At 38.6% G+C, this 22,254-nt stretch overlaps 2 protein-coding genes across 3 annotated transcripts in view; both read left to right on the forward strand.

The window, feature by feature from the left end:
* LOC146329715 (protein kinase C beta type-like) overlaps window positions 1-7,983 on the forward strand; it is a 52,466-nt gene extending 44,483 nt beyond the window's left edge. Inside the window, exon 17 of one of the 2 annotated variants that reach the window (XM_084714987.1) lies at window positions 7,018-7,983. In XM_084714987.1, coding sequence (XP_084571113.1) covers window positions 7,018-7,170 — 153 coding nt within the window. In that variant the 3' untranslated portion in view covers window positions 7,171-7,983. The remainder of the gene's footprint in view (window positions 1-7,017) is intronic. The other variant, XM_084714990.1, reaches the window with a different exon arrangement.
* A 5,875-nt stretch (window positions 7,984-13,858) lies between these two features.
* On the forward strand, window positions 13,859-21,792 carry cacng3a (calcium channel, voltage-dependent, gamma subunit 3a). Its single transcript, XM_084712585.1, has 4 exons — window positions 13,859-14,752; window positions 18,833-18,916; window positions 20,109-20,249; window positions 20,341-21,792. Exons 1-4 carry the CDS (start codon window positions 14,542-14,544, stop codon window positions 20,904-20,906), a joined length of 1,002 nt encoding a protein of 333 aa, XP_084568711.1. The 5' UTR covers window positions 13,859-14,541; the 3' UTR covers window positions 20,907-21,792.
* Window positions 21,793-22,254: the final 462 nt, after the last annotated feature.

Below are 22,254 nucleotides of genomic sequence, written 5' to 3' on the forward strand. Positions count from 1 at the left end.
CAACATTTGAAATATCAGTACAGTCCCCTAAACCACTAAAATGTTGCTTTCCTGACTTATCAGGGTTAATGCTCATAAATAATGTTTGTAAGTCACTCTATGTCAACAGCAGCTGACAGTTACAACCTAATACTATATTAGAAATAAAATGAGCAAAACAGTTGATTAAGTTATCAACTTTCGTCCGCTTTGTTTCTGCATATATGACAACAACAGACAACAAGTCAGCAAACTGTGTGCTGAAATTTTCAGACTTCTGACCTGAGGAGGCGTTCATATGAATTTTCCCAGTTGGGAACTAATTTTTCCTGTCATTCAAACACCACATGAATGCAGAAAAAATAGAATACTGTATGTACTGGAGCCAGAAGATGATTAGCCTAGCTTAGCATACAGATGGGAAGCAGGGGATAACAGCTAGCCTGGCTCTCTGTAAAGATAATAAATCCGCCTCCCTGTACATGTAAAACTCACCATTTATCTAGTTTATCATTAAAAAAACAAAACAAAGATCCATATAATTCCTAAATTACATTATTAGATTCTCTAGGAACCACTGAGACCTGCAAGGTGCCCGTAACCCGCCCGCGTTACCCGAGCATACACCCGTGGATTTATAAAAATATATTTTCTACCCGTTAAAGAGCATTTTTTTTAGGGTCACCCACTGGTTTCCTGCAGTCAATCCTCTTATCTAACTCTCAGAAAAATAAAATAAGCATATTCTGTCAAAATGCCAAACTATTCCTTTAATTAACATTCAGATGGAAATGCAGGCAGGTGCTCAGATGCTAACAATCAGGAGAAATAATCAGATATTCATGTGTCAAGTTGCCAGTACGACACTAGTCTTCTTGTTTCCAGCGGTGACACTGTTTTCAGTTTACTTTTAGCATGTCATGTTGCACTGCTGCTCTCATATCGGCTCCACTGGCTGTATTTCTATCTCTAGTGCAGAAATGTTGCTCCTGAATGCTGCCCGGCTGCTCACACCGGCAGGTTCACGTCGCAGTCCGAACTCGGGGCCGACCTGAACCTGCTCTGTCTCTGTGTCACCCTCCCTGTAACTGCATATTGACTATGACGACCTATCAGTAATATTGATGAGTGTACTATGATCACATATTGGTAATATTCATACAGTGTACAAGTGAAAACTGACCAATTGCTTTGCTATGATTGTTTGAGTACTAATCAGTTTCCTAATGTTGACTTTACTTTCGTCTATAGGACCAAATACTTCTACACTTTCTGTTCAGTCAGTGTTGTGGTGAGCTTATCTGAAAGTTTTTGCTCATTTAATTTTTAACCTTTCAGAGGACAGAAGTCTTTATACACGCAGTCTGCAAGAGTGTAAGCTCATTACTTTTCTCCTGATTCATTACAGAACACATTCACCACATTACACTGTGTTTTTAATGACAGAGGGCATATCTTCTTAACCATTTCTGGGAGGATTTTACATATGACGGAGCCCCGTCGAGTCTCGTGAAGCTGGTAGTTTGTTAGCTTACAAAAACAGGATGTCCAAAAGTGCCAAACTAGGGTTCAGAATCACGAGGAGGTGGAAAGATTTATTGTCCTCAATAACTGTGATGAAGGGCAGCCATCTTGTGCCATTTTGCAGTACATGTATAATTATTAGAATATGCATTATTAGCTTATCTGCTCTCCAACAATACAACAATACCCTTGGAAAGTCATGTTCATGTATAAAATGAATTGTCTGAGAAGACGTGCGTTTCATTTGTGAGGCAGGTTGTATTATCCTTTTGTAACTGTGTAACGATGCAGGTTAGTAACAATGTGTCAAATCTTGTTCTTTGAGCTTGTATCAAAAAGGGAGGCGGCAGCGCGGCGACATTGCAGATTTTGTCTCTGTTCTACAAAGATGCTCGCTGATAAAGACGACGATGATGATGATGATGATGATTATTCTGCCAGGAGGGAGGGGGAAAAAAGCAAGCGTTTATTGTGACGATGATGATGATGATGGTGGTAATGGTGATGATGAATCAGTGGTGACATAACGAGAGATGTGAGAGAAGAGTAAATATATACAGTATATATTGAGTTCTATATCAGAGAGATATTTGGATAAATTGTTCTGGATGAGAGAGATGCTTCTGTGGATTGTGTAATTGTCCTGTATGACTGGAAACTGATAATATACTCACTGGTGCCTACCAGACTCCCTCTGCTGTGTCTGCCTTCTTACTGCTGCTACTATACATGCAAAGTGGTGACACTTTAAAGAGAGAGATCAACGTTTTGGGACGTACATTTGCTTTGGTTTGTTGCCGAGAGTCCAATAATAAGACTTATTCCACTCTCATATCTGGAAGCTAATCCAGTGCCAGCAGATGACTAGCTTAGCTTAGCATAAGCACTGGAAACTCCATTGACCAGCACTCCTGACGTTCACTAATGAACAGTTTATGAATTGTGTACAAAAACCAGAGCTACATGAGTTTGTATGTGCTGGACTGTTTCTTAGCCAGGTTTCCCCCTGCTTTCAGTCTTAATGCTAAGCTAGGCTAACTGTGTCCTGGCTGTTGCTTCATTTTTAATAGACAGACATGAGAGTGGTAGCAATCGTCTCGTCCAACTCTTGGCAAGAAAGCCAATACATGCATTTTCCAAAATGTATAAACAAGTTCTTTATAACTCATTACAAGCTGTATTGGGACATTTTTAAGTCTGAGGTCTGTTTTTAAGGTGTGAAGTTAGGTCATTGCACCATGAACAGCTGGGATAGTCAAAAAAAAAGTCTGGATAAAAGCTCATGCCAGACTCACCATAGCTTTCCTGTTCAGAAATTCTGACTAAGAAGTGTGTTCTGTGCTTGACCTTGGTGGTCAGGTCCACTCCAGACATATCCAGCACACAGCAAAGGGAATTAACAGAGTCCTTAACTGTGAGCGCTGTGTTACCAGCAACATTAAAATCAGGGGACGTTCTCAGGTTTATCTCCGACTCAAACCATGTGGATTCTGTTTTTCCTGCATGGAGTGGCAGCTTGTTATCCGTCATCCACCTGCTGTCATTAAAAAGTTCTACACTCTGCGTACTTTCAACTATACTTTAATCCTCAAGAGTCATTTGCATTTAAAAAAAGAGTTAACTTGAAGTGACCGACTTCAGGTCTTTTATAAATAACAGGAAAAAGAGTTGTCCAGGTACGCTCCCTCGTGGGACCCCAAGATCTATAGACCGACATCTACCATCTGCTTCTCACCTGTCAGATAAACCATCTGACTGCAACATTAAAAACAAAGGCTCTCAGTTTGGACAATTAAATAGCATGATCAACCGCACTAAATGCCATCTGTGGATCTAAGACCACCATACCTGATTAATAAACAGATGTCTGTGAAGTGCTCCATCAGAATTTACCAGCTGGGTACTTACTTTATCAGACCTTGGTATCAATAAAATCAGCAAAACTCTTTTCTAAACTTTTTGTTTCTATTTTTTTGTTGTAATCTTTGCTGCCTGCTAACTTTAACAGCAACCTCTCCTGTCTGTCCAGCTGTTATTATAAATAAATCTCAGCTGACCACAGATAACTGACTCACTGAAGGACTTTGGTCCAGCCATGATGTCTAGCCAGTGAAGATCAAGGGCTTATGAGACACGGCATTCATTAAAGGCCTCTAAAAAAAACAAGTATTAAATAACAATATTAAACCGCTTTGTAAAAAACTACCACCCTTATCTGAACATATGAGCATATGCTAGTTATTAAGAGTACTAACATATCAATTAACTTTTTAATTAAGTTTTCTTCTTCTGGAAAAACTAGTTTCACTTTAGCTCAGTATAGACGTTTGGATATTTTGTCACCGTTTGGAAAAGTCACTGTATTAATGTAATGTAACCAACAACAATCTGTTCCTCTTTTATAAATGCTTGATAAGAGTTTCTTACATGGCTTTGTTAAAGGGACAGTTTAGCCCAAAATCAGGAATACAATATTTTTCCTCTGGCTTGTAGTGCTGTTCATCCATTTAGATTGTTTTGGTGTGAGTTGCAGAGTTGTGGAAATATTGACTGTAGAGATGTCTGCCTTCTCTTGAATCATGAGCCGGTTACTGAAGATAATCCACAGATCTTGTTTCATGAAGGAACTACTTTGTTTCTAATAGAAAAGAAAGTAGTTTCATTAGACTCTAAAGTAGTTTCAGTAGATTCTACTGCAGAAAGAAATGAGTTTGTAGTAGTAGTAGTAGTCGGCTGGTCATGATTCTTGGACACTGGTTTTGAATTTTTCAAATGTATGTTTTGGTGCTGTGAGCACAATGAGCCGAGTACCATTTAGTACCATTATACTATGGCTGATATCTCCATTTTCCTTCAACTTACAGCAAAAGATGTAGATGGAAAAATAGCAGTGCAGGTCGGGGGAAAAAATATGTTTTTGATTCTGTAATGAACTGTCCCTTTAAATCCTCTATTCTGATTGGTCAATTGTAGCATTCTAAGGTCTGTTCTGTATAGCAGACCGTTGCTATGATGAAGAGACCGTTGCTATGGATGCAGTTCTGATCGTAGACTCTGGAGGAGCAATAAAATCATTTTTAAATCAATATTTGGTATCAAATTATTGTTTTTGGTTGTTTTTTGAAAGTAAAGGATAATGTACAGTCAGCAGGTCATTACTGCGAAATAAACCCTGACAGGGACCGAGGTCACTTACATAAACTAGCTGTAATTTTCTTTAATATTTTATTGCACAAAATGCACACAAATAGGTCCTTGTTTATACTCATTCATAAACAGGTTTAAAATAATATTTTATTTTTAGATTAGAAACCTAAAAAGGCGGAATATCAGATTGTGACTTAAGTATCATGATAATATGGTATTTTGGGGTGATTCCCACACCTGCTAGATGGGGGGCGTTAAAATAAAATGTCATCTGCAAACAAACAAGATATGCAGCGTGACACCTGCTCACACTCAAAAATGAGCTGAATTAGTGGTGAACTTGTCGACCGGTGGTGGTGGTGGTAGAGGTGGGAAAGTTTGCAGCCCCTCCTCATTTCAGCTGGAAGCCCTGTGATGAGACAAAAGTTGGAGGTAGGAAACTGAACACTTTTTGTGTGTGTGTGTGTGTGATTATATGTGTCTTGCCTGGGGCTCACTGCTTCACCTCCCTGTGTGAAATCCTTTCCGGTTGTGGTTTGGTCTGCAGCTGGTCTGTTTTTTATCGATCCTCGTCTGTTCTGTACTGGAACATTTCCTCTCTCTCTCTCTCTCTCTCTCTCTCTCTCTCTCTCTCTCTCTCTCTCTCTCTCTCTCTCTCTCTCTCTCTCTCTCTCTCTCTCTCTCTCTCTCTCTCTCTCTCTCTCCCTCCCTCTCTGGCTTTGGGAGTTTGTCTTGGATCTTTCTGCATCTGTGCTGTTGAAGTGAAGTGTTTCGATGGCTCTCTTTCATCCGTTGATTGTGTTTCTTGGGTTCGTCGGCAGGGTGTGCTTGTTTTATGTCGACTTGCTCCCCCGCAAGTCAGTCCTGTATGGAGTCAGTGGTGTGTTTTGCTGAGTCTGGACTCCTTGTGGTGCCGCCATTTTACAGATGATCAGAGGTGTGGACCCGACTGAACCAAAACTGACTAAATCAAAATACACATGCAACTCGACTAGCGCCAGTGACTCCTGCCTGCACTTACACTTAAAGGATAAGTTTACAGTTTTTCAAATAAGTCTCATATTAACATGGAAGCAGGTTTTGCTTCATGCAATAATTCCTCCTGTTCACACTGTCCATTAAAGATCCCATAAAGTGCTTATTGCTTAAGTATGTAACGTGTTTTCTGTAAAAGCAGGCAGCTATGGAAAGACTTGTTGCAGATATTGATTGGTATGGATGTATTGAGGGGAACGGTCCTATTAGCAAACTCAGTGTCTGATTAATCAGCTGTGATTAATGCTGTAAAACATCCTTTTAACAGGTGATTAACACACTGCAGCTACTTGGTAAGGTTTAGGATAATCCCAGAGCGGCCCCTACACACCCCACTTACCCACTTTCACTCCTTTTGGACTTTCACATGGAGGGTCCACCACTGTCGTCCCAAACCAGTCGGCCTGAAGGGCGAGTGTGTTATAAAGACCTCCAACAGTGAGTCTGCATCAATGGCATCAATCTGTTGTGTCCGGGACAGAGGAGACTCTGTTATTAAAACATGGCCTGAGCAGTCAGACGACATCAGAGGGGAAACCAGAAAAAGACATTTCATCCAAATGAGTGAATAAAGTTATAAAATTGTTTGGTTTTTACAAGTAATAAAGTTGTGCTTTTGTACAATGAGGCCTGTCCCGCAGAAACACTCCGCTCTGGCTGCATCATAAGAAAGAAACTGAGAAAGCAAGATTTTTTTTCCTTTATTTTCCAGGAAATAACAAACATATATGTCAGGCATACAACAGCACAATACATATGAACTTTAAGAGACTCCCTCCCAGTTCCCAACTCAGTATTTTAAATTAGGGTTGCATAGTGGCAGTGTGGAGAAGTCTTTGAAACAGAAAGTATATGTGAATGAAACTTAACAGAATTTATAATTGTAGAGAAACAGAATAATACACACATACCTGATCGTTTTGCTTTAAAATATTGGAAAGTATTTGAGTAAGTAATAATGCACATTTTCAAAAGATATTCATGTACTATACTAACTGTTTATAGATTTAAATGGCATTAAATCTGGTGAAGGACCCATAATCACTTGTTTAGGACTTTGTCTCGACTTTAGACTTGAGCATGCAATTCATAGACTTGAGACTTACTCGCGACTTGCAAAACGACTGTCCCACCTCTGCAGATAATTAAAATGTGTCTTTCCATGTGCTGAAACAGTTAATCTCCCTTCATGCCTCCTTCTCTTCTCTTCATCTTTGTGTTTCTATTGTTGTGAACCTTCCTCTCTCTAAACTGCCTTCTTAACGCTGCACTGATTCACTCCGACTTTATATTTCTGACACGTTCTCTCTCCTTGTTCTCTCTCTGTGGCAGAAATCTCGCCGCGACGTCGGCAACTTCGACAAGGAGTTCACCAAGATGGTGGTGGAGCTGACGCCCACGGACAAGCTCTTCATCATGAATCTGGACCAGAACGAGTTCCAAGGCTTTTCCTACACCAACCCCGAGTTCATCATACAAGTCTGAGCAGGAGCTCCCGTTGGTTAGACGCAGCCCGGACAAGACTTTACTCAAACCCTTACGGCTACAGTTACATTCATCGAGGACTCATCCAGCATCTCATCACACCACCGAAGCTAAAACCACGACATGTCATTCAAACTGGACCCACACCAGCATCTAAACTGGGCAACATATTCACATCTGCAAACACACAAGCAGCAGAGTACAAACTGCAGATGGCTTTAGCTGCTGGTTGGTCACAGTAGGACTTTGACCAGTAACCACAGAAACCAGTAACAGGCCAGTTTCCAGTAGTATTTACAGGACCTCGTGGCGAAGCAGGCCAATGGGATCAAGAGTTCATAGTGAATGTGTAACTGTACGTATGTGCTCTATCGATCTACAACAGTGTGTGTTTGTTTACTGGGTTTTCTTCTCTTCGACCTGTAAAAGTTACGTCATGAACATTCCATGATCAATATGTCATGTATGTGCTCACACACACACAGAAACACACACACACGTGTCTGTGCAGGCTGCAGTTTGAAAGGAGGGAAAGGAGGGTTTTGAATGATAAAAATCCAGTGCCTGGTTGCATAAAACCACTAAGGCTTCCCTTCATTTTTCACGTAAGAATTCCTGAGGAAAAAATGAGTTGCTTAAAATCACCGTAAAGATTTCCTGAGGATTTTGTTCAGGAAAATGCTTTCATCCCTCAGTGTTTGCCCTTAGCTTCTTAAATATTCCCTTATGCATTGCAAGAAGGTTTTTAGAGACCATTTTCCTCAGAAAACTTCAAGCGACCGATACCAGTCCCTTACAAGTTAAATAATTTATAGAACATAAGACGGTGACTGAGCTTATGGTGATTGAAGAGGAGGAGGAGGTACAAAAATGCATTTTTTGAGAGTTTAGATTTCACATTAGCACTAGCACTTTGTAGCTAGCTAGCCAAACATTAACATAATTCTGTCTCATATAGAAAATAACAGTTATATAGTTTGGGTTAGGGATGTTTGGCGATCTACTTTCTTGCTGTCACAATAATATTTTCGTATTTCTTAATCTACGTTTCGTTTCAGAGTCAGATTTCTTAGTCAGCTGACTTCTTGCCAAGTCTTCTACTTTTGTATATTTGTTAAGGCTTCTTGGAATATGTGCTTGTGCTTTCCATATTCTCTGAGGAGAACAACTTTCTCATCTTCTGTCCAGTTTGGCTTTATTTTTATTTTTTCTTCTTCTGTTCTCTTCGCTGTCCATTTTGGTGAGGCTATCTAACACAGGCTGTCTAAAGCTGGGGTGCACCAGCAAGGATTCATTCTTAAACCACATTAAATCATATTTTAACTTCAAATTATGTTGCAACTATGTTATTATGTTAAACTATTTTAAGATTAAGGAAGATTGAATTAAAACCTCTCTTTAAACCTCGGTTTAGTTTTGAAACTTTTAATTCCAATTTTAATTTATACATCTTAACTTTTAAAATGGCTGCCTTTTTTAGATGGATTGAACAAAATAATCAAGTTAAGGGACAGATGCAGCTCACATTTCTTTCATTTCAGTTAATAATTCAGCCAAAAAGTTTTTCTCATAGGAGAAATTCAAGCTTCTCTGCAGAGCCATTGAGTAGGCTAACAAGCCTAACTAACTTTTTAGCTATGTTTTAGTGATGTTTTGTTAACGAATACAGAGCAGTTAACAGTTTCCCTCCGTTGTTTTTACTTAGTAGGTCTGAAATTTATTTATTTATTATAATTTGGGTCAGAAAGCATCTTCATATTGATTAAACTCTATTTAATTTCAGTTTGCATCACCAAACTTGAATTTACTGAACTGAGATTAGTTTTCCATTGTGCAGCAGAGCTCTCCTTAATCTTAAACCTGGGTTTACTCATTTTAAACCCACTGTGATTAGAACAAATCTTAGATTAGATTAAACTTTGTTGGTGCAAACCAGTCTGTGTATTATCTAAACCTGCTGACAACTGACAATTTCGTTGTCTAGAAACATTAAAGAGTGATGTGAGTGATGTGTAACCATGGTAACTGTAGTGCACATGTGCTGTATTATGACAGTAACTGTCATGAAAGCCTTTTCATCTAAACACTTGTTCATAAGCGAATCCCTTAGTTTAGGGAAATATTTTGCTTAAGGGGGGAAACTTAAGGTGGTTTATGCATCCAGGCACTGATTTATAACCTCACGTCTAAGTTAGTCCTGAACTTAGTCTTAAGCACGTCTTGTCTTCCAAATTGATGCAAAAAAAAAAAAAAAAAAAAAAAAAAAGAGAAATCCCCCAAACGCCTGTTTGGCAGTGATATTTAAAAATGTCTCTGTTTTTTTCTCTTGCTTAATCTCTCTCTCTTTTTCTCTCTATGGCACTGTGTACGCAGTGGGTTAGTGCTGTGTAGGCCTATACAGTCTTTGTGGTGCAGCTCCTCTATGCATGCCATATTTGTCGGTACAGTAGTTTCCTTAAGATTTGCTTTTGACATCACGGAGGAGTAAAAAACCTTGGTGTGTTAAATTTATCGATGCAAGCGAGTTTTGAAATATTCATGCTCTAATCAAGTCTTAGTTTCCACTCCGAATGCTCTAATGTCTCTAATGGTGTCAAAATATGCGTGGCTAAAGAGTTTGCTTTACGAAGCACGGAGCGAACTGTTCTGCTGTCCTTCACCAGAAAATACGAGACTCTGTGAAATGAACATATAAAGTAGATGTAATAATTCTGTATGACTTGTGTTTCAGTGTACAGTATGTGTAAATAGGAATGAGCTAGAAGTGGTTCTCATGTTATAGTACTATTCCTCGCATGTGGACGCTCATTTCTGCCATTAAAAGAAAAAACATACCACAGTAACATAATTATTAGATAAAAAGTTATAATAATGGGATAAAGATAAAGATAAAAAATTATATTATTATTATTATTTGATGCGAAGACAATTATGAGTTGCAACGCTGAAATTACAAATTTGAAATGTGAAATTATCACTTAAAAACTCTGGAATTATGAGACTATTATGAGATTTAAAAAAAACATAATTATGAGATAAAAAGTCTATTTATCTTTATAAAAATTCTCAGTGATTACTTTTTTCTTATATTGATTCTTATATTGATTACGTTTTAACTCATATTTGACTTTTTAAAATTTCATTATTTACTTTTTAATTCATATTTTTAATTATTTTTTAGTAACTCTGCTTTTTTGTATGTCTGATTAGACCTTTTTATCTCATGGTTAGGAATTTTCTATCATAATGATTACTTTTAACTCCTAATTTTGACTTTTCTATCTCATTGTAACTTTTTATCTCATAATTTTGCCTTTTTAAAATCTCATAATTATAACTCCTCATCTCATAATTTCACATTTCTATACCATAGTTAAGACTTTATCCCATAATGACTTTTTCACTCTTTACTTTAACTTTTTATCTCATAATTATGACTTAACATGAGGATATGTTTCTTTTTTATAGACAGAAATGGGCTTCCATACTCACAGCCCCATCTCCCTTTTTCTCTGCACTTTATCCCTGCCAGCCCTCTCAGCTCTCACTTTTTTTTTTTTTTTAACTTTGTTTTCCCATTTTTACCTCTCCCCTTCTCCTCCTCTTCCTCGTCTCCTCTCCTTCTTAAATCTTAATTTGCTCTCAGTCTATCTCCAGGTCAGTCCTCCCCCGTCCCCAGCTAACACCAGTACATTTTAAAGTGAAGGGAACTGGGAAATGAGATGAGAAAAGACAAGACGGAGAGCGGAAAAGAGAGGAAAATAAAGTGTTTACTATGCAAAATGCAGGAGAAGGAGAAGAGGAGGACGGGGAGAAGAAGGCAACTTTTATAAAGCAACCTGAGGAAAATGTGTAACAGGACAGTATACGTGTGTTGCATGCGCCGTCTTTACCTGCGCGTGAAAGACACTTTCAGTATGATACCTACATTAAAGTGAATTATCATAATACCATTTCAGTAACTCTGACTCTTGTGTTTTACTGGCTTGATCATCAACAGTGGACTTCCTGCCATGATCACACTGAGGTCTGTGCAACATGTTTGAAAGGTTGATGTTTTCTCCCACAGATGATAAACCGTGTCTGTAGTCATTTTCTGCACCCGGCAGCAGATGTTTAGATCAAGTTGAAGAGGATCTTGAAATTAAAGAACCACTGTTTAGGATTTAGCGGCATCTAATGGCGGGAGGTTGTAGGTTGTAATGCGGCTCGCCTCACCCTCCCCTTCCAAGCATGTAGAACCTGGAGAAATTACGGTGGCTGCGAAACTTGCAAAAAACATGGAAGGCTGTATCGAGAGCCTCTGTGTGATTTGTCCGTTCTGGGCTACTGTAGAAACATGACTGTTCAACATGCATGTTGTTCCACGAGGACCCGCGTCCTCTGTAGATATTAACAGCTCATTCGAAGGCAACAAAAACACAACAGTTCTTATTTTTAGGTGATTATACACTAATGAAAACAAATTTATGAATATTATATTCAGTTTCTGCCATATGCATGCAATAAATCCCTGTAAGTCTGACACACTGGACTTCTTGAAAACAGACTGTTTGCGTGTATGATCAGGGTTTGCCTCAAACTTAAAAAACTTTACTGTCCTCTGAGAGGCAGTTTGTGGTACAGCTACGAACATATAGACGTGTTTATATGCTCAGTGACAGGAACAGTTATGATAAAATAAGATTTTTATTTTATTAATCCTGAAGGAAATTCTTCTGCCAGATTGCATTGAGTAGCATGACAACAATAGTAAATAAGTTAATTACAAAAGTAGCTGAACAGAAAAAGTAGGTATGGCAGTTAATTTGAAATAAATACTGGCACTGGTATTGAGAAGTAGTAAAAATTATTAATGTAAGATAGCACATTTTGAATGTAATTGCACATGATAATAATTAAGTTGTGAAAGTAATGTTGCACAGTGTATTAAAACATGATATAAAATATAATAGAAAAAAACATATTGCACATACAGCCCATGATATTGAATATAATATAACCCCTGATGTTTTAAGTAATATTGCACATGGAAATGAACAATTAATATTACTATTAATATTAAAACTGCCACCAGAAGTGGAAACCTGATCAAGTTTAGCGTATTGCAAATATATATAAATATTTCACAAATATAATAGCCTACTACTGTTTTAAATAATAGGAAACCATTTTCTGTTGAATTTAATTGCTTTGGCTTCCTCACACATGCTCACTCACTTTATATTCAAAGCCCTAAATATTCATATCCTCATTTACTCTTTTATTCATTCATATGAAGGGGCCTGTACACACAGCTACTCTCACGCTGGATGAAATCCTGATGAGTGTATTAATATGAAGGACATGTGATGAATAAAAAGCCGTGATATCAGCCAAAACATGTCCTCAGAAAATAATGTTTTTAGGACCTTTGAGGACAATATGGTGCAGTCCAACATTTCCTGTCACTGTCTAAAAACCTCTAACAAAGGCATTAAATATGAAAAATAAAATACATTTCACTGGGAAGTTTGCATTTGACCACATTATGGTGATATTTGTAGCAATGAATCAGGAAATCCACTGATATTTACCGAGTGAAAATAATCATAAAATTGAAAGAGGCATTGCTGAAGTTTCAGGCTTTCAGTTTTACTTCAAAAGCATCATCAGAAGCAGATGGAGGCATCAGGAAACATCAGGTGATGAACACCAGTTGTGCCAGCTGTGGAGGTCTATGACATCATCAGCTCCGTTGTTGCAGCTGGACGATCAGCTGGCACATCTGGTGTTAATTACCTGTTGTACTACTGTTCACCCTGTCGTATCCGGTATGTAGCTACAAAGTACTTAACAGATTCAAATTTTATACTCAAGACATCATGAACTCATCAAATATTTATTTATTTTCTTCCTTTCTTTCTTCAGCTTGTCTAAAAATATCAAAATCTGTAAATCCATTAACAGGCTACTTAATAAATTGCCTGCTTTTACTTTGGATACATATTATATTGGCTTTTATGTAAAGATTTGACTTGAACTTCGTTGCACAATAATGCACAGGGATTTCTGGTTTCCTGATGACTGGTGCTCTGTCATCATGAGGATGGTACAAGATTTTAAAGCTTGGATTTTTTTCTTGAAACAGTTTCTAAAATCCTGTTGTTGTCCCCCTAATCAAAATCTTTCACCATTTTATGACGTTTCATGGATCAAACTAATCAATTATTGTTTTAGGTTTACACTGTAAAAACAAAAAAAAGCTGAGAAAACTCAAACTTTCAAGGCAATGTGCTGCAATAGATTTTTGAGCCCAACTCAAATTCTTTGGTTTTGAAAAGCTTTTACCAACAACTAATCTTTCAAAAGTTTAAGTTGGTCTCAAAACTCAAAAAGAAATTTGCGGTACCTTGCCTTGAAATGTTGAGTTGTCTATTTTTTATCGTGTGAATTGATTCTTACTCTCTGAAAAAGTCTGTGGTCTATACACCAAAAAATACAACTAAACAATACAACTAAAATGTGCATCACATGGCTCTGTGCCTTTTCCTCCAGATTTTGGCAGTGGCTACTCTTCTGGAGTCTCCATTAGCCAGCTATGAATGCCAACTTTAAAAAAAGAGAAGTCCTCAGGGAATTGAACAGTTGCAGCTCGAGACATTGTTTTCTTTCTTTCTTTTTTTTTTTTTTTTTTTTTTATCTCTTTTGACTGTAAAGGTTGCAGACCCCTGGTCTGTGTAATCATGATTAAACACATAATTAAACTTTTAAAAACCAAACATGTTCCTTCATGGGCTCTGTTGTGCTGCTGTCCATGGTGCTGAACTGGTGGACAGCAGTTTTCCTGACCATACAGGGACACACACACACACACACACACACACACACACACACACACACACACACACACACACACACACACAGAGGAGGGCGGGGTTATCCTGCAGTCAGCACCACACAGAGTTGAGCTTTAACAAACCGTAAAGAGTCCAGAGGAGCTGCTGTCGCTGTTTTCTGCCAACAACTTTTTGTTTTATCCCGAATTTTGGCTTTTCCCACTCCTCAGCCCTCGGCCTGTTTTTCTACTGACGACTAAACACCGTGGAAACATCCCAACTTATTCATTCAAGTCTCATTCATGTCATTTATGGCAAAACGACCCCTCCTGAAACAGTCATCCAACTACACGAGCACAGCGCAGGTTGAAGAAGATGTTCTCAAAATGTGAGTTTCCTTCAGCCAGCTGGGTTCACACGAAGATAAAACACCGGGGGAAAGTTTGTCACAGTTTCTGAACTGGTCTCTGTCCACTGGAGGACTCCTCAGTGTGGAGGAGGAGGAAGAAGAGGAGGAGGAGGAGGAGGAAGAGGAGGAGGAGGCCAGGCCGACATGAGGCTGTGTAACCGGGGTGTGATGATGCTGCTGACCACGGCGGGGGCTTTCTGCGCCTTCAGCCTCATGACCATCGCCGTGGGCACCGACTACTGGCTGTACTCCCGCGGGATGTGTCGCTCCAAGAGCCAGAACGACAACGAGACCGTCCGCAAGAACGAGGAGGTGCTGACCCACTCCGGACTGTGGAGGACCTGCTGCACCGAGGGTAGGAGACAACACCCTGCTGTCCTGTCTGTACTGTCAGTACTGAGCTGCCAGGCTGGGGGAAGCATTTATGTACTTCACTGCAATAAAAGTAGTGTAAAAAATACTCTGTTACAAGTAAAAGTTCTGCATGCAAAATCCCACCTAAGTAGTGCCATCAAAATACACTTCAAGTACTAAAAGTAAAAGTACTCATTGTGCACAAAGGCCCGTTTGAAAATCATATGTTAATATTGGATTATAATTATTGATCACTTTAGTTGCAGCTGGTAAAAGTGAGGCTCACTGTAATGACTTATTTTACTGCTGGATATCTTAATCTATAACGTTACATCATAATTTATGAGTCAGTTTCGTATAATTGATTCTAAATCCGCAAAGTAAGGAGTAACTAAAGATTTAAAATACATGTAGCGGAGTAAAAAGTACAAAATGTAGAGCAGTATAACTAGAAGGCAGCATAATAAGTAAATACAAGTAAGGACAAGAACTATACTTAAGCACAGTACTTGAGTAAATGTACTTAGTTACTTTTATTACTTCTTTATATTACCTTTTATTATTATTATTATTATTATTATTATTATTATTATTATTATCATTAGTAGTAGTAGTAGTAATAGTAGTAGTAGTTGTAGTAGTATTAACATCAGTATGGGAGAAGAGTCCCTGTATTTCTATCATCCCAGCCAAGTTTAGGATGTTGCAGAATTGACTGTAGAATAAATAATAATATTATTAAATGTTATTTGTAGCACCCAGTGGTGTAGAACGTATCCAGATTCTTTACTTAGTAAAAGTAAAAGCAAAGTAAAAGTAAAGTAAATGTAAGTAAAAGTGGTAACACCATGATGTGAAAATTCTCAATTAGAAGTAAGAGTCCTGCATTGGAAAAATTAATTGAGTACAAGTATTGGCAAAGTGTACTTGAAGTTTTAAAAATTAAAGACTGTTGTTCACTGTGTTCACTGCTGACCTTGCTGTGAGGGAACATTTTTTCTTTGCATCATAGAAAAAAAATAGTTCTATACATATCATAAGACCTTGGCAACTTACACCAAAACAAAATATATAATAGTAATAGTAATAGAATAGTTAACAAATAAATAGGGTTACAGATGAGAGGAAAAGTATGTAGTTTTGATTGTGAGGTGAACTGTCCCTTTAATCTGTGAAGTAACCAGTAACTATGGTTATAGAATAAATGTCATGGAGTACAAGGAACCATATTTTTCTCTCAATTTTAGCAGAGTCGAAGTATGAAATAGCATAAATCAATGAAATGGAAATACAAATGCATGCAACTGTAGCTGCATGAATGTAAGGTTTTATATGAGTAAATGTTACACTCACACACATTCAGCACACAGTCAGCGGAAGTACATTTACTCAAGTACTGTTCTTAAGAAGTACTTATTTGGGTACTTGAACTTTCCTTGAGTACTTCAATTTGATATCTTTAGCTACTGGTTACTCAGCAGATTAGGATTATTAATACAAAATATAAATCAGCTAATAAAACATGATGTATTATTACAGAGGAATCTACCTAGAGTTACATAAAGTACAGTGAAAGTTTGCATTTACTGCAAGTGTGTAATAAGTACGCAAGTCAATCATAGCTAGAGTTATTTATATATAATCTGCAATACTATAAAATAATACAGTTTCAGGGGACGTTCAAACACAGAGAATGAAAACAAAATAAAAACAAAACAAAAACATGTAAGATTGGTTCAACACAAGAGGTTTTTAAAAAACTGTTTAAAATTAGTGGCGCTGACTTAGCTGATCTGACACAGATGGTGTGTTTGTTCCACAATATTTCAACTAAAACAGACTTTAACCAGCCTTTATTAACCACCTTTGGTTGTTTAAAAAAAAGATGTGAGGTTCAGATGAATTTCTGGTTCAATTTAGATTGATGGCAAAATTCATGAGGAGGCATCTCGGGGAGGGAGAGGAGTCTAAGTCTTGGAAATGTGATGGATGGAAATGACATTTTCAATTATTTATTGCTCTTTAATAGCAGTCTAATTTCCCCACCGTATATACTCTCTGTTTGTTTTGCTTTGCTAATTTTCTGAATGAAATGAAAATGTTCCGCTCTCCTATTTCTTCATCCTTCTCCGCCCCTCCCTCTCCTGCTGCCCCACTATCTCTGAGCTCCAATATGGTTTAATGGAGAGGTAACAGCACATGCAGAGGACATCAATGCTTCAGCCGTCCCATATGTGTGTGTGTGTGTGTGTGTGTGTGTGTGTGTGTGTGTGTGTGTGTGTGTGTGTGTGTCCTTCAGTTTGCATCACAAAAAGCCATAAGCAGGGAGACAAGCAGGCTGACGGTTGACTGTGCATTATGTGCAATAAATAATTATAAGATTTAATGAGAATTTATTTTTTATCAGTGCAAAATGACAACAACAGTAAACAGTGACATGACAGGCATAACAAAGACATAGACACAAAATAAAAATACATGAGGACAGACAAAGGACAACAGGCTGATGTACGGTTGTGTGCACGCACTAAACACAGCACTGCAGACAAGCATTTATAATAAGACAAAGTTAGTGTCTTCCACAGCCGGGGTGCTTATTTTCATGTCAAGCTACAATAAAATTGTCCTCCAAAGTAACAGTTTAAATAAAGACTAATGACTCTAAACTGGCAGACAAATGCTGCGTGATAAACGTGTTCAGAAAATATCTATTCTTGGTTAGAGGACGGAGAGGAAGGTGCAAAACAAACTAAATCCTCATCCCTCATTTTATCCTGACTATAATTTGAATAAATGTTTTCTCAGTCCGTTGCTCCTCTGACCTGTTCGCCGTGGCTGAGTTGTAGTGCGCCGAATGAGTTTTGTTTTGGTAACCATGGCGACCAGAGTCACATCATCAATACCGGTCAATCAGTGCAGCACATAGGGACACATTCATCAATATATCACCGTGTGTGCAAATGTGGAAATACACTGCTGAGCCAAAGGTCACTGAGAGCAGGAAACACGTGAAACTTCACAGGATCAAAGTCCACCTTAAAGGGACAGTTCACCCCAAAATCAAAAATACATGTGTCCATCTGGATTGTTTAGATGTGAGTTGCAGAGGTTTGCAACTAAATGGCACATTGTGGTGCTCAAAGTGCCAAAAATGCAACATGTGTCTGCCCAGAAATCATGACCCAGTTACTGAAGATAAGACCAGTTACACGTGTGAATTATTTCCTTTCTTCCATATCACCACACAGTAGGAAGCGTGCATCTACTCATTAATGAAAGGCTCGTGTTTGTGACAGCGTAGGATGTAAACATTAAAGGTGTCTTCCTCTGCTACGCTGCGATGTTAGCATCATTAAGCTAGTTAGCGTAGTGATATGGCAAGTGTAGTTTGGTCAAAAGAAAACAGTTCCTTGTCTTGAGTAAACAGGGTCATAATTTCTGGAAAGAGACAATGCCGTTGAGTTTAGTTCCATTATATTGGAGAGAGGGCAAACATTTTTACGGCCGATATTTCGGAAACTCTGCAACTCACACCAAAACAATCGAGATTTTGTTTGAACTGTTCCCTTAAATAAACACCTTTATAGGTTATGATAGATACAGTTTGTGTGATTGGAGGCTTGCAAACATATAGTGCTGTACTGGTCTAGTTTTGAATATCACTGTATTGTGCATTTCACATTTGTAAAGATCCAAGAGACAGAAACACAGCAGGAGACGTCAATTCAGATGTGTTCATTTCCTCTGACTCTTTTCTGGGCGTTAGTCAGATGTCTTGATAGACCTAATGACGAAAGCAAATTTTCCAAAATATTTTCTATTTTTCTTGGAGCTGAATGATGGAAAAGCAAGCAAAAATCAATACAGTCCATTAGATGATAAGCATCACATTTAGCATTGTGCAAGTCACTGTTAGAGAGGGTACGTAAAGTTTAATGGGTCAAAGACACTGTGACTTCTACAAGTTATATAATATGTATGTCATGCTATAAAATGATACAGAGCAGAGTGGCTCACAGCCAATGTAATTATCAAATGTACTTTGATGAATTTCTTTGTTTTTCTATTTCTTTTTCTGCAGGGACATTTCGGGGTGTTTGCAAAGACATCGATCACTTTGCTGAAGATGCAGACTACGAGCAGGATGCTGCAGAGTATTTACTACGTGGGTGACAAATGTGCACATATAACCATGACATCTAATAACTATAATGGAAGTCTCAAAACTCCATAAATTTTCTTCTAAGTGTGACACTTTGGGCTTATTTTTCCCTTAGCTTAGGGATTTACTTCAGGTGGTTGCAGTGAAATCCTTAAAATCTGTTCTTAGTTAAAGAAAAAACTTTAGTGCATTGAAAGAGATTTTACAGCTGTAAAATTCGGCAGTTTGCATGTAGATTTTGTTTGTTCGCATTGGCACGTGTATTACCTGTTATCACCTCCATCCAAAGGGTCTAAGAAATTATAACAACTTGTCTATTTTGACCAAAAAAGAGATCCCTAATTACAGGAAGAAAACCAGCAAAACTGGTTAACTTGGAACTTTCTTAAAGCATGCTAAGGTTCGACTAACTGTTCGCTTGTATGACTGACAGTGTAAAGAAGTTGTTCATCATAAAGATCGTCTAACAAGTTATTTATTGCTGATTTAATTACACATTAACACATAGATATACCAGACTGTGCCGGTAACTTAAGGTAATGTCATAGCCTAGCTAGCTAACATGAAGCAGGTTTAATGACATAACCTGCCTTCACGTTTTAATTTAACCTCATGTGCTTTAAATGAAATAATTTAACAGACTTTATTCCGTACGTTTATTTATTCATCTCCATAAACTCAGCCACGCTGCAGTTAACATAGAGGCAGAGGAACCTTAAGTTTCCTTTCTTTAGTTGTTTGTTTTTTGTGTAACAGTAACAGTAAACAAATTTTAAGGAATTTCTTAACTATAAGACAAAGATGAGGGGGAAAAAAATAAAACCATCAGTGATAATTTTAAGAAAACTTTATGGAGAAAACTTGAGATTGTTTTGTGCAACAAATTTTTATTTTAAAGCAACAGTTAAAATACAGATTTACACTCTGGCCTGTAGTGTGATTTATCCATCTATACTGTTTTGGTGTGAGTAGTATAGTTTTAAAGATATCAGCTGTAGAGATTTCTGCCTTCTCTCCAACATACTGGAGCTAGATGGCATTAGTCCTGTGGTTCTCCAAAGCTCGGCAACTTGCACCAAAAAAAAATAGATGGATAAACAGCATCACAGGCCAGGGAAAAATATGCATTTATGATTTTGGGGATAACTGTCCCAGTAACAGTAGCAGGTTATGTGTCCCATTCCATTCTCCTCAGGAGCAGTTCGAGCCTCCAGTCTCTTCCCCATCCTCAGCGTGGGATTATTATTTCTTGGAGGCGTGTGTGTCGCCGCCAGCGAGTTCTACAAGTCACGCTACAATGTCATCCTCAGCGCGGGTATACTCTTTGTCTCTGCAGGTCAGAAACACTCACAGATTTAATGTGCATCCACCCAAACTACGGTGTTTATCATCCATCTGACCCTCTCCATGCCTCTGAACTCTTCCAGGTCTCAGTAACATTATTGGCATCATTGTGTACATATCAGCCAACTCAGGTGACCCCAGTCAGAGCGACAACAAGAAGAGCTACTCCTACGGCTGGTCTTTTTACTTTGGAGCTCTGTCCTTCGTGCTGGCTGAGATGGTGGGCGTCCTGGCAGTGCACGTGTTCATAGAAAAACACAGACAGCTGCGCACCAAAGGCCGGCCTTCGCTCACAAAGCCGCCCATCTCCCGCAGCTCCTCTTACTACCGCAACCGTTACTACCAGAACCGCAGCCGCAGGTACAGCTACAGGAGCAACCACAGCGCCGGGGACTCCACCTCGCACTCCTTTCGAGCGTCCTTAGTGAGAGACAGAGAGCCGTCCATCTCCGCTGAATCCAAAGTCATGGCAGGTTTGCCAACACCAGTGACAGTGGGCTCGGAGTTCATGCTCTACACCTTAGCCTCGCCTCTCAAGGACGGTAAGATTGACATGGCTGTGGACGATTTAACCACTTCAGCTGCTCACAACAACACAGACATGCTGCCTGGAAACTGTGCTGCCAACAGAAGGACCACGCCTGTCTGAGAGGAGAGGGACAGGAAAGGGGGAGGTGTACAGTGATTAAACACAAGAGAAACTTCTGTGAGAGCAGAACATTAAAAAGAGGAAATCTTCTCTCTTTCTTGGTGAAAACAGAGTGGACACAGAGTCGGGGAATCTGGCACAACTTCACCTGCTGCCAGGGTGCATGGACAAGGTGGAAAAGAGCTTAAGAGGTCAAAACTCTAGCAAGAATTGTTAGACGAACACATTTTGCTTGTGGCCTTCATCAGGACACTGAGGGCCACACTTCATCTGGAGTTTTGACCTCTTCAGTAATGACAGAGAAAAGTCTTTCGAGACGGTAATTGTGCTGCTCAACCAATCTGTGCAGATAGTTTTTTTTAAGCATCACAACCCCTGCAAAATGACTCCAGTATTTAAATTTCGGGATTTGATCCATTTGGCCCAGTAACATTTGGAAAGTCTAGAGGAGCCGCATGATTAAATAATTTTATCTCCAGTCGAGTTCGGGGAGGAATAAACTGCACCCACGGTGGAACCTCTGTCAGCTTTCTCCTTTCCTGTTTGCTGTGCTCAGATATGCTGTGTGCTAGGCTCTATGTTGAAAATAAAACTAAATATTGAAGAAGGTTAAAAGATGCTGCTGTAGCAAAACACTAGCTAACTAGCTGGCTGATGATTAATGAGGATTAGCTAGCTTGTGTTCTGTGACTCGCTTCTTCAGATACCCCAGCAACATCCTTTAACTATCTTCAAAATTTGTATTCTGTCTTTATTTTCTTGTTGTTTGTGTTTTGTATTGTCTCTTGTGTATTTGTCGCTGCGTCTTTTCAATTGCAAATTAACTTAGGCTATAAATGCCGTGGTATGTGGCAATGGTTTATGCTACATGCTCGTCCCTATACAAATAAACCAAATAAAATAAAATTTGGTCTTCTTTTCAACATAGATGAGCCAAACATCAAATCTAAGCACAGGAAACAGGAAAGGAGAAAGCTGACAGAGGTTCCACTGGGTAGCTCAACTCTGACTGAAGCACAGGTTGTAAAAGGGCGGGTCTTATCAAAGGAGATGCGGATTATTTTTCTGTTAGTCGATTAATTATCTAAATATTCCATCTCTAGACTGAAGCAATCTGTTGCTCTGATTTGCAGCTGACAAGCCCTAAGAAAAAGACTGAAGATGAAATGAAAATGAAGTCAACATGAAAACAATTTTGACCTCTAATGTTTTTGTGCTCTTTGTCACTTTTTGTCTTTATGTGATTCTGCTGTGCTATTATAGTAGCTATATCTACAGTATATCTGTAGTGTGTGTGCGAATGAGTGTGTGTAGTTATAGGAATGTGTGTATGAGACAGACAGTCATG

Source organism: Lutjanus erythropterus, chromosome 3 (genome assembly GCF_056507025.1).
Source record: "Lutjanus erythropterus isolate fLutEry1 chromosome 3, fLutEry1.hap2, whole genome shotgun sequence".
Classification (NCBI taxonomy): Eukaryota; Metazoa; Chordata; class Actinopteri; order Lutjaniformes; family Lutjanidae; genus Lutjanus; species Lutjanus erythropterus.

Coding starts and splice junctions, on each gene's coding strand:
- cacng3a (XM_084712585.1), top strand. CDS start 14,542: ATGAGGCTGTGTAACCGGGGTGTGATGATGCTGCTGACCACGGCGGGG. Junction 14,753..18,832: donor GAGGACCTGCTGCACCGAGG/GTAGGAGACAAC, acceptor CTTTTTCTGCAG/GGACATTTCGGGGTGTTTGC. Junction 18,917..20,108: donor TGCTGCAGAGTATTTACTAC/GTGGGTGACAAA, acceptor CATTCTCCTCAG/GAGCAGTTCGAGCCTCCAGT.